Source organism: Nematolebias whitei, chromosome 15 (assembly GCF_014905685.2).
Source record: "Nematolebias whitei isolate Nwh7 chromosome 15, NemWhi1, whole genome shotgun sequence".
Classification (NCBI taxonomy): Eukaryota; Metazoa; Chordata; class Actinopteri; order Cyprinodontiformes; family Rivulidae; genus Nematolebias; species Nematolebias whitei.
Window position 1 is genome coordinate 34,133,610 of NC_056512.1, and position 12,399 is coordinate 34,146,008.

Consider the following 12,399-nt stretch of genomic DNA (forward strand, 5'->3'; position numbering starts at 1 on the left):
GCTGCGTTATCCTCTCCGAGCAGCACAGGACTGCCGCCTCTAGCTCTCCCCGGACACAGAGCAAGCATCTTTTTTAGCAGCGTTAGCAGTGTGAGCAAACCGGAGCGCAGCCACTTTCCCTTCATCAGACAGCCGTCAGATCGCCAACAGCTGACAGTTGGCTGTTGACCAACGCAATATGTTGTTGAGCACAGAAGTTATTTTGCTCACATTTTGACTGTGTCCACATGAATTATCTGAGCGTTCACGATGCCGGGGGGGATGGGGATGCAGCTGTCTTACATTAACACAACTCAAGATAGAAATATTCATTATATAAGATGTGACTTATTTGGAATGTGCAGCTGAAACTTGGAATGTCCGAATGCCCCCATCTGCAGAGTAAAACTGTTTTTCTTACCAGACAGTCAACATGTCCTGAACAAATGCAGATCTTTCTCCTTAGTAACTCTTTGGTAGTTTGGTTCACCAGAGATTAAAATACATAAATTCAGTGTTGTAGTTCTTCTCTTTTGGTAACAGGCCAATTAGTAAAATTGTGGTGATATATTGTGATGAGGTCAGAGTTCAGTCAGATTAAAAAGGCGTCTTGCAAAATAAGAATTAACAATCATAATCAAGTAAGAGCAGTTCCTTGTGGTGTAGTTTACATTTTTGTATTGGGTATACTGTGCTTAGAAACCAAAGTACACCAGAGTACAATTTAAATGTCAATTTATTTTGATTTTTAAACATATTGAACATTTCCAAATTTCTCTGATGCTTATATTTGAATAAATGAACAACAAACTTTGTACAACAGTTGGCTTTGTATTAAAAACATGGTACAGAATTCATAAAACAGTATCAAAGCAAAACATGTTCAAGTAATAAGTAGTAAATAAATACAGAAGTATTCAACATTTTTCAGTCAGGTCATCTGGACAGTTTCTTTTTTTTGTGCTGAAACGTTTTGCCTTCGATCCAGAAGGCTTCATCAGTCAAGGAAATACACAACATAAAACTGATTCTTCCTCCAACAGCTTACTGCCCAGATGACCTGACTGAAAAATGTTGGATTGTATACCTGGATTATTGAGCCTGGACTTTGTTACAAAAGTATTAATGGTAAAATAATTTGCTGGATACAAGAATGTAATAAACAAGCACTGCATACAGACAGATTGTTAGGAAGTGTTTAACTGCCATTACAGTATCAATGACACATGCCTAATGATATGTCATTTATCACTGGGCACTTTTAAATGGGTATACTGAAATTCTCAAGCTTTGATATACATATATATTTGTATATATATATATATATATATATATATATATATATATGTGTGTGTGTGTGTGTGTGTGTGTGTGTCTGTTTTCATACATAAGGCACACTGGATTATAAGGTGCATTAAGCGAAACAAAACAGTCAGATAAGTCAAACTTTATTCAACTCATTCACAATAACCACATAAAATCAGTTCAAAGTCAGTAAGCACAACCAGAATTAATACATAAGGTGGACCTGATTATAAGCCTCACTGTCGGTTTTTGAGAAAACTCAAAAAATCTGTCAAAATGTTTTAGTTTCACTTAATGCACCTTGTAATCCGGTGCACCTTATAGTCTGAAAAATACGGTACACCACTGCTTTTTTCCTCCATTGTATGTGATGTAAAGATGTCAAAGGCTTTAATGTTGACACATCGTTCAGTGATGTTTACACGGTTTTTTAACTTGTAAAATAAACCAATTTGCATATATATATATATATATATATATATAAATTTTACCATCCCTCCGTGTTCAAGAATGATCCCTCATCATTTATCATTCACTTAAACTGAAAGAAATGAGAGAAGTTTGCGGTCTTTATATTTTTGGTCATCTATGCATGTTTGTGTTTCTGCCTGTGATGAGTCATGAGAAGCTCGGGGTACAGGGATGCCTGCACTGTGGCAGATGGTTGGCATAAACCTGGCAGCGTCCACCTCCCTCTCCATACACCACCTACACGGCTGCCAGCTCTCCCACGTGCTTACTTTCCTCCCAGGACTCAATCTGCACACATATTTGCTGAGAGAACGATCACTCCTCACCTCAGATTTCTCCCTGAGGCTGGAGATTTACATCAGGGTCTTTTTAGGACCAGTCAACTCCAATATTTCCAGTATGGGCTATTAGTTTAGATGTATTCTGTTATATTTGTGTTTTCAGAGGCAGATTATGTTGTAATTAGCTTTTGTAAGAGGAAAGTTTGCCATTTACTATTTAAGCACTTTATCACATTCATACACCGATTAGACTCACATCGAAGGCAATGATGGGTTCAGTGTCTTGCCCAGGGACACTTCAGCATGTGATTGCTGGTGGAATCAAACCCCCATTTCTCCCATTGGAGGACAACTGCTCTAACCACTCATCCACAGCTGCTGGATGTATCATTGGATGTATATTTACAACTGATTACAATTTAAAGCTATCTCACTTCAAGATGGCTACCACAACTCACTGACCTTAAAATACACAGAAGGGCTATAAATTGGTACATTTTACTCTTGTACTCTTGTAAATGAGTCCCCGAGGCTTAATGGGATTAATCTGTATAAATAAAGGTTGAATGAATGAAAATTTTAAAGATATCATGCTACATATTTATGTATAAGTTGTACTTGTAGGACATTATCTGAGAATCATTCACAACACGTTTTCCAAGTGCTACTCATTCACCAGATCTTAGCTTATAACTTTAGCTTGTTGGAGTCAGTCTGGTTCGTCTGTTAGCAACATATAAACCAGTGAATGAATTTTAATTAAGATAATTTATAAAGTAATTTTTGGATGTACGTCTACAACTGATGGACTTTTGGAATTCAGAAATGCTGGTGGCCACAGTTAATCAACTTTAACCAACAAAAAATATTTATAACTCTGCTAGTTTTACAGTTTTATTGGGCTAAAGTTTAGTTTGGTGGTAGCTGAGAGTCATCCACAACACATAGTCTGAGCATTACATCACACAATATCACATGAGATGTTGCATAGTTTAAACGGTTTGTCCAAAAGGACGACTTCCACAACGCAAGTTCGTCTAAAACTGTTGCTTGAAAGGCGGCAAGTTATGTGCATTTCTTTCAAACAATCCTTGGTCACTTTTCACTGGTCCAACCATTCTGTATGGTATTTTAGATATATTGCATTTGCCCGCGGAATTCCATCCATCCATCCATTATCTTTACCCGCTTATTCCATTTTGGGTCACGGGGGTTGCCGGTGCTCATGTCCAGCAATCACTGTGCGAGGGGCGGGGTACACCCTGGACGGGTCGCGAGTCCATCACAGGGACACATAGAGACAAACAACCATTCACTTTTTCACTCACACATAGGGACAGTTTAGAGTTACCAATCAGCCTAACATGCATGTTTTTGGTCTGTGGGAGGAAACCGGAGCACCCGGAGAAAACCCACGCATGCACGGAGAGAACATGCAAACTCCACCCAGAAAGGCACCTGGACCGGCGTTTGAACCAAGGACCTGCTCGCTGAGAGGCAGCAGCTCTACCAGTTGCGCCACCGTGCTGCCCGCCCGCAGAATTATTTTATGCAAAACCAAGTTTTAAAGATTTGTAAGCTGCTGAAATGTGTAAGCAACGCTGTTCCAAATGTTACTGGATCGCTTTGATTATTTTAGTTTTCCTCCTTTGTCACGCCGTCAGCAGTCTGCGATCGCACCTGTTCTTACTAATTGTGCCAGAACTCTCTTGGTTCTCCATCATACTCTGTTTCTTTTCTGGGCATGCTTGAAAACATTTCCTGTATTTTTCCTCCTCAGCTCCGTGAGTCGAGCGTTTGGCTGTGATTAGATGCTCTGGTGCATGCTTTGACCCAGTTCCCATGGCTCCATGTCCACATCTTGGAACCGAGGCTGAGATTTTAATAACTGATATCACAAAAATGTAGCTTCTTATTTTTCTAACAATGTATAGAATATAAAAAGCAGCTTCTTTATGTTGCACATACATTTATTTTTTGTAATTTCTGAACAAATCTGCCACGCTGTGTGCTGGGCTATCAATATGGCTGTATTAATCATGAAAACTGCATTATGTTTATGTGATGTTGCTTTAGTTTTAGCTTGCTCATGAATATTAGAAGAACAAATAAAGGTCTTTTATTCTCTCATGCTCACTTGTTTGTTCCTCAGGTTGGCACAGTTTGGGCACAATTGCTGGAAGAGGTTGTGCAGACAGGATGTGAACGTGCAGAGAAAGTGGAGGGTTGCTGGGGGGATACGCATGTGGGGTTCAATCTCAGTTTAAGAGGTCATACACTCTGCCCGATCTCACTTCCTGTCAGAGCAGGAAGTGCATGTTCTTTAACATGAGACTGGTCAGTCATTGTGTTTTAAGGTTGATGGTGTTTGCTTGTTGAAGTTTAGAAGCTTGAGCTGTAAGAAGAACTCTACAGAAAAAAGGGCTGAAGCTTTCCAAGCTAAGCTGACTTCATATATTTACAACATCCAGTGCTTTGCTTTTTCTCCTAAGCGAACGACTCGTTCATTTCTCTGACTGAGTGGCTTTACCTGCCTCATTGGCTCCACAGCTCTGCAGCTCTGCAGCTCTGGCCTCACTGACACAGGAGCTGAGTCCTTGTCTGTTAGAGTCACAGTGGGATGCAACACACCACAGTAGGAGCTGGCATATTGAATCAGTGGCTCTAACATGCTATTGTTGTTGTTGTTGCTGTTATTGCGCTGCTCAAGGTGGCTGCATGTTGGAGCAGCTCTGTTACGTTTATTCTGTGATTTTGCTTTAGGAAACTGTAATTCCTCTTTTTCTGGATGTAAATCACATTCTTTGGATGATTGTTTCCTCTGGTATCGGATGCTGTGCAGCTGGAAGGATTTTTATTAAAACTTTTTCAGTTTTGGACATTTGTTATGATGTGTAACCATGGCAACAAGGCAGTTTTCTACAACCAACAGCTCAAAAGCTCAAATAATACCTCAACTACAGCCCCAAATCTCAAATGAGTTGAAAGGATGTTCTGTGGATGCATTCTCATCTACCTGCCAGCTGTGCTCGAGTGCCTGACCATTGAGCTCCTGGAACTAGCAGGAAACACGGCTCATGACAGTGGAAGGACAGGATCGTCCCTCGGCACCTACAGTTGGCTGTCCGCAATGACGAGGAGCTCGGCAGACTGCTGGGAGGAGTGGCCATCGCTTTGGGAGGAGTTCTGCCCGTCATTGGGGTGGTCCTACCCTGGGGGAACCGAGAGGCCAGCCGAGTCTGGGTGGACGGATCGGACGGCATCTGCAGCCAGTTTCTTAGGATCCACTATGGGATGGACCTTTGCAAGAGATCCTTCCTATACAGCCTCAGTATCTATAACATCTCTTAAAGAAATGAGGATAACGAGTTACAACAACAAATAATTTCCCTTTTGTATTAATAAAGTATTTTTTTATTTTGTTAAATGGTCTGTAAGATCACGAGTCAGCGACAGCCATGAAAACACATACGTGATCTGGTTTTGAAGCCTCACTGACATACAAAAAGTCACTGAACAATTCTCCTAAATGTGATGCAAAGAGGAGCTTTTGCAAAAGTGCAGTATACTTGTGTTGCCATTTAAATATGAATCTCAACAGCTGACAAGTCAGTGATTTGTTAGAAAATGCCAACATAAGTTAATGTCAGCTAATTTTTATTTGCTTGTTGTGCACTTTTATCTTTCCAGAGCAGAAAAAACAGAAGTGCTGAGCGAAGATCTTCTACAGGTGAGCTGCAGTAAAGTTTCTGTGTGACGATTTCAGTCAGCTAGAAATAACAATTCATTGAACCGATAACAGTCTGGCAGGAGTTCCTCAGTTTTCAAGGCGTTTTATTATAATAAATGTGAATTCCTGGCATATACAAATAGGCAAAATATTGTTCCAGAGATAAAAGAGTTCTTTGGACCACTGTTCTGACAAAAACAAAACAAATCAATAAAAACCAGCATTTACCGTATTTTTCAGACTATAAGGTGCACCGGATTATAAGGTGCATTAAGTGAAACTAAAACATTTTGACAGATTTTTGAGCGCCATGTACCACATAAAATCGGTTTAAGGTCAGTAAGCACAACCAAAATTAATGCATAAGGCTCATTGTCGATTTTTTTTAGAAAATTAATTGATTATAAGTGTGCCTTATAGTCGGAAAAGTACGGTATTCATGAATCTTGAAGCGAGTAAAACAAACTACGTTTCCAACAAAGAACTGTTTTAGGACAAACATAGACGTAACATTTTCTAGTAACATCTGTGTGTATATTTGCAAAAGCAGATTAAGAATTAATGATAAACAAAATGTAACGTCATTAGCTCAATTTAAATAAATGCATGTTTGACTGCTTGTTAAAAAAAACTTACACATTTAAAAAAATGTACAGAATGGCATTCTCTCATGAGGAAACAATTTGTAGGCTACAGTGAGCTATTTGTTACAGCTGCTGCATGTTCATTTTTCTACTTGGTAATTCATTAAGTATTCACAGGCATGGGTGGTTTCCAATTATATAATAGTAGTCAGTATCAGCTGATTAGAATTGATTAACCAATTAATCAGTCTATTTCTATAATGTGCCAAAAAGAGGATTGATGTGTTTTATCCAAGGATGCTACATATTGTAATGATAAAAGGATCAAAAGGTTCTAAAAAGTCATTTTTTACACATCTGCCTGACAAAATATTTTCCGCCCATCAATAAAAAAGCAACAAAGCTCCAACCTAAAAGGAGCAAACGTTTCTCCATTCATGTATTTATGAAAGATATGATTATATGCATTATTATCAGTTATATAACTGAGTTTTATTATGCATTAGCTTTGATCAAATGATCAAACTTCTCACATATCAAACAATATAAAAAAATAAGAAAATTTAAAACAAGAAACAATGTGTGTTCTGTTGGATTTCTTCAGTGCAGTTTTATTATTTTTTCTAAGAGGGGATAGTTGTTTTATCGCTGGACGTGATGTATATCTCCTGGTGTGTTCCTGCAGGTAGAGAAGCGTCTGGATCTGGTCAAGCAGGTGACGCACAGCACTCACAAGAAGCTGACCGCCTGCCTGCAGGGTCAGCAGGGGACCGACACGGAAAAGAAATCTGTCAAGTCACCATCTGTGAGTATCCGTCTCCCAGACACCAAGAACTGATGGAAAACTAAATAATGATGTTTGAGTAATGGTATTCCTCTGATGGTAGAAAAAACTTCCTCTCACGATCTTGGCACAATGCATGGAGGAGAGCGCTCTGGTGTTGGGGGACGACTCGCTTCTAGGGTAAATACTGATTAAACTTGTGCACACATACAAAATTTTTATTATCACCCGCCACCAAAAACCAAAAGTGTACGATAATGTTTTTGCCTGTGTTTCTTGGTCTGTGCATGTTTCTGTTATGAAAATATTTCATCAACCACTGGATACATTTGAAGTGGATTTACAGCTACAACTCTTTAACCTTTAAAGTCAACTTGATTCAAGATGGCTGCCACAGCCACTGCCCTTAAACTCAGTGCTGACTGTAACTCAGACAGTTTTACTGATGCTGGTGTGGTCATAGTTGAGTCTTAGGCCAAAAATATTCTTATCTGGAACAGACTGTGCAAGATGTTGGTCTACAGTTTGTTGTTACCGTACTTTCCCCCGTACACGTTGCACAGCCGTATAAGTCAGATTAGTCCAAATATGTCTAATAAAGTGGGATAAAAAACATAAATATGTTGCTTTGCTGTATAAGTCGTATCTATTATGCGTCAATGCTGACCACTCAGAAACGTGGGCCGGTGTTATGCCAAAAATCGATTAACTGTAAAATGGCGGCCATGGGAGCGTGCACGGGAGGACTTTAACAAGAATTTAACAAGATTAACACTTAAAAACAATTATTTGTTTGCTCAAAATTATAGCAAAGGCGTGTCTCAGTTTAAATTTTCCTTAATAAATGCACTGTAATGGTCAAAGCAGCTGCATTTCACCTGGGCGACACAGAGAAATGCAGCTGAGTTGATCTAAAAAAGTTAAATCTGGTCCTCTGGACATTCATGAATGTCCAGAGGACCAGATTTAACTTTTTTAGATTTTTCTACCTGGATTATTGAGCATGCATCAGGAAACAGCTGAGTTGATGTTAGCTCCAGGAATTCCGGAGCGAGATGAAGGTGGCTTGGTATGGCAAGCCAAGTGTCTCATTAATAGCCACTTTTACATATTAATGAGATACTTGGCTTGCCATATGACTTGAGCGCCCTCTAGCAGCTGAAAATGGTAGTGTTCAATTTTTTCATTGTCAGAAGGAATGAAATCATCAGATCTCAGCTGAAAATTAGTTACAAATATGGACCAAAAAAACAAAAATACGTCGCTTCGCCGTATAAGTCGCAGGGCATGCTAATTTATGCAGAAAGGTGCGACTTATACAGTGAAAAGTACGGCAATTAGATGGAGTCAATTGTGTCTGTTAACAAAATGTCTTCTGAACCATTGGTTTTAAAGAAACTGGTGAAATCAGCATTAAATGTACATCAACTCGAGATATTTAGTTAAATTTGATGAGGTAGTAGCTGAGAGTGAGTCACAACACATACTCGGACATCTTGTGATATTTCATGAAATTTTGATAATAACACTATTGTCAAGGTGTGACCAAAATTAGCAACAGCTCTCTCTCTTTTCTCAACATAAGATGTTCTCAACCTAAATTTTCATCTCTGTTGAAATCAGGTCTCTCTTGTAAATGAGTCCTCGAGGCTCAATGGGATTTACCTGTCTAAATAAAGGTTGAATGAAAAAAAATCTCTGGCATGAAAAGCAGCAGGCGATAAACCTGAAGGAACGCTAGCCCATTAATTCATTATTGATTCAGTTATCAGTGTCTTTTCCATCTTTACTTGTTCATGATTTTATCTGCGTTCCACTGCTCGTGACTCTGTGTGTGGTTGTTCCGCAACAGAAAGATGCTGAAGATGTGTGGAGAGACAGAAGAGAAGTTGGCCCAGGAGCTGCTTCAGTTCGAGCTCCAGACTGAAAGAGATGTGGTGGAGCCTCTCTACGTGCTTGCAGAGGTAAGAAAGCACTAATTACGACATAATGAGCTTTGAATCAAACAGTGCAGAGCTGCCGTCTAGTTTTTATCTTTAGCAGCTTATATTTGTCTAAGTGTCTGTAATAATCTTCTTGTAGGTAGAAATCCCCAACATTCAGAAACAGAGGAAACACTTAGCTAAACTGGTCTTGGACATGGACTCAGCACGAACAAGGTGAAAGTCATTTAAGGTTATTGGTCTGAAATGGGGAAAATGTGACCCATCCAGCGCTGTAGTTTTGTTTTGCCTACATAGATATCAGCAGTCGTCTAAGTCCTCCAGCCACCCAAGCACAATGCAGCCTGGCACCAAGTCCGAGTCCCTGAGAGAGGAGATGGAGGAGGCAGCCAATCGGATGGAGATTTGTAGAGTGAGTCGCCAACCAGAGCAAATCCTTCATCATTTCCTCCCCTGCTTCTTGTGTTCTCCCTTTGATTAACGGACACCGTGCACGTATCAAACACAAATGGACCACATCGCTGTGATGTTTCGTTTTCGTCTGTTTTCATTTCCAGGATCAGCTGTCAGCAGACATGTACAATTTCGTGGCCAAAGAAATAGACTATGCAAACTACTTCCAGGCGGTAAGTTACCTGAATCCACAAAACCTGAATTGCCGTGCAAAAATACCATAAATGTTCTTTTTGTTCCGGATCACCATTAACACAGCAAACATTTAAGATGGTCTAATACTGATAAATCTGGGTTTATTTATGTCGCAGCTTGTTCTAATCATTCCTTTTTATTCTTCCTCCTGTAGTTGATAGAGACACAGGCAGAATATCACAGGAAGTCATTAGAAATTCTTCACAGTGTCCTGCCCCAGATTAAAGCTCACCAAGGTGAGTCATGCGCTGTGTGGAGTGAGTAGAGATCCGCTGTGTTTCAGCACCTGAAGCGTTACCACGATGAGAGTAAAAAGGAGAACGGATCCCTGATGTGTCGCATAAAACAACCTAATCAAACAATAATTATGCACCATGATCACGGACGCCTGGTTATGTAATAAAATGTGGGAGCAAAGTTGAGGATGTAATTGTGTCTACCTAAGGGCAAGCAATGGTATAACTCACAGTGCAAGCTATAGTGTAATGGATATTACAATGTGCTTTCAAACAGGAACAGGACAGAAAATGTGGGAGCAGCTGCTCCACCTGCTCCTTTGATCATGATATTTTAAGTATTTTCACCGAAGCCTTGAGCATTGCTTTTTTTTTTTATTAAATTTGCACAAAAATATTAAAACTTTGCATAAACTCTTCCTAAACCCTCCTGAGGAAGATGGCGTATGTGATGAGTGGGTTTTTATTGTACCTCTGTGTGATTCGTGACGCTGCTTCGTGTTGCAGAGGCGTGGGTGGAGAAGCCGTCATTTGGCAAGTCTCTGGAGGAACACCTGAATATTAGTGGGAGGGAGATCGCTTTCCCCATCGAAGCGTGTGTCACCATGCTATTAGAGTGTGGCATGCAGGAAGAGGTACAACACACGCACGAGCACCTTTTACACATCCTATTTGCTTTAGCTGTGTTTTGTTTATTGCATGGGAAAAAAATCCTAACATTTGCCCACAAGTGCACTTTCCGCATTTATTTCCCCACCTCTTCATGTTAGAGAAAAAGTTCATGTTACAACCAGTAATTACTCATGACTGTGTAATTTATGTGGGGTCTTAAGGGCCTTTTCAGAGTGGCTCCATCGGCCTCTAAGCTGAAGAAGCTGAAAGCCTCCCTGGACTGCGGAGTTCTTGATGTGCCGGAGTACTCCTCCGACCCACACGCCATTGCAGGTGAATTACACCCACTCAAACACATTAGAAAATGCTGCTGTTTCCCACAGTGAACCAATCATGATCAGCTCTGCCCCCAGTTTTCTTTGTGTATTATCTGTTACAGTATTAGCATGACAGCTATAGTGCACAAACATATCTGGCAGCTGCACAGGCATGCTAGAGGGCAGTAAAGATATGGAGCATGTCCTCCCATGTGCCCTAAAGGCAAGAAAATAGCCTTCCACCATCTCAAAACAGCTGACCAACTTGTTTTTATCCTCGACATGTTTTTCTCACCCACAGGGGCCCTGAAATCGTATCTCCGTGAACTCCCCGAGCCATTAATGACTACTGAACTTTATGATGAATGGATTCAGGCTTCTAAGTGAGTTCCCATCCTCTCCTTAAAAAATGATTCTTGGATTATCCCACTGGCTATGATAAAGAGTAGTTCAGTGCCTTCATAAAGAGCCTCCTAACTCAATATAACTGGTAACATTTAGTAGAAAGTGCAGCTTAAATAAACCGTTATATTAACCATTTGTTTGCAGCATTCAAGATATGGACAAGAGGCTACAAGCATTGATGGCAGTATGTGAAAAGCTACCCACAGACAACTTGAATAATTTTAGGTCAGTTTCTTTTTTTAGATTTTCTGCTCTTTGATTTATATTTTAACACAAGTGCAATTTTATAAATACAGTAGTCCCTCGTTTATCGTGGAGGATCCGTACCCTAAAGCCCCGCGATAAGTGAAAAACCACAAAGTAGGAACAGTAGTACAAGTAGTAAGTAGCTGTTTATATATATACATATATATATATATATATATATATATATGAACTCAGCTCTCGGCCACACCCACTTCTCCGTTGCAGAACAGAGATCGACAGAGGCGGAAGGAGGAGGGTTTCTCCTGCAGTGTCGGCTGCACAGAAGTGCAGCAGGTGCTAAATAATTAATAATAATAATAATAATATTTCATTTTAAATAAAAAATTCCATGCCGATCATGCGGCTCATCCATCATTCAGCCAATTGTGTTTCATGTCCAATCATATTTTGAAAAACCGTGATAGAGCGATTCCGTGAAACACGAACCGCGAAGTAGCGAGGGACTACTGTACATAGATTATGCCATATAGAATTGATAATCCCAAAATTAAGTCAGTATTATCTGCTTAAAATCCTTCTAAGATTCTTGCAGTCCTGAACATCTTTATTTACTTTGTGACACCTCTGCAGCAGCATTAGTTTGTGTGTCTGCAACCCAGATAATTGTCCATCCTTACTTGTACCCCCTGAAAGTAATTTTAATTTCCATTATTAAAGAACTTTTGAGTAACAATACTCTCTCTTTTGTTTTAATCCTGCAGATATTTGATCAAATTTTTAGCCAAGCTGAGTGAATATCAAGACTCAAATAAGATGACTCCTGGTAATATTGCCATTGTTCTCGGACCTAACCTGCTCTGGACACACACAGAACCGTAAGTTTCCTTAATGCTTTCC

At 39.8% G+C, this 12,399-nt stretch overlaps 1 protein-coding gene across 1 annotated transcript in view; it reads left to right on the forward strand.

The window, feature by feature from the left end:
• arhgap44a (Rho GTPase activating protein 44a) overlaps window positions 1–12,399 on the forward strand; it is a 35,288-nt gene that overhangs the window by 10,181 nt on the left and 12,708 nt on the right. Inside the window, exons 2-14 of the mRNA XM_037688414.1 lie at window positions 5,727–5,766; window positions 7,036–7,155; window positions 7,238–7,314; window positions 8,987–9,098; window positions 9,217–9,293; window positions 9,375–9,489; window positions 9,635–9,703; window positions 9,880–9,961; window positions 10,469–10,596; window positions 10,795–10,906; window positions 11,192–11,273; window positions 11,440–11,520; window positions 12,264–12,377. Of these exons, the coding sequence (XP_037544342.1) occupies window positions 5,727–5,766; window positions 7,036–7,155; window positions 7,238–7,314; window positions 8,987–9,098; window positions 9,217–9,293; window positions 9,375–9,489; window positions 9,635–9,703; window positions 9,880–9,961; window positions 10,469–10,596; window positions 10,795–10,906; window positions 11,192–11,273; window positions 11,440–11,520; window positions 12,264–12,377 (1,209 nt within the window). The remainder of the gene's footprint in view (window positions 1–5,726; window positions 5,767–7,035; window positions 7,156–7,237; window positions 7,315–8,986; window positions 9,099–9,216; window positions 9,294–9,374; window positions 9,490–9,634; window positions 9,704–9,879; window positions 9,962–10,468; window positions 10,597–10,794; window positions 10,907–11,191; window positions 11,274–11,439; window positions 11,521–12,263; window positions 12,378–12,399) is intronic.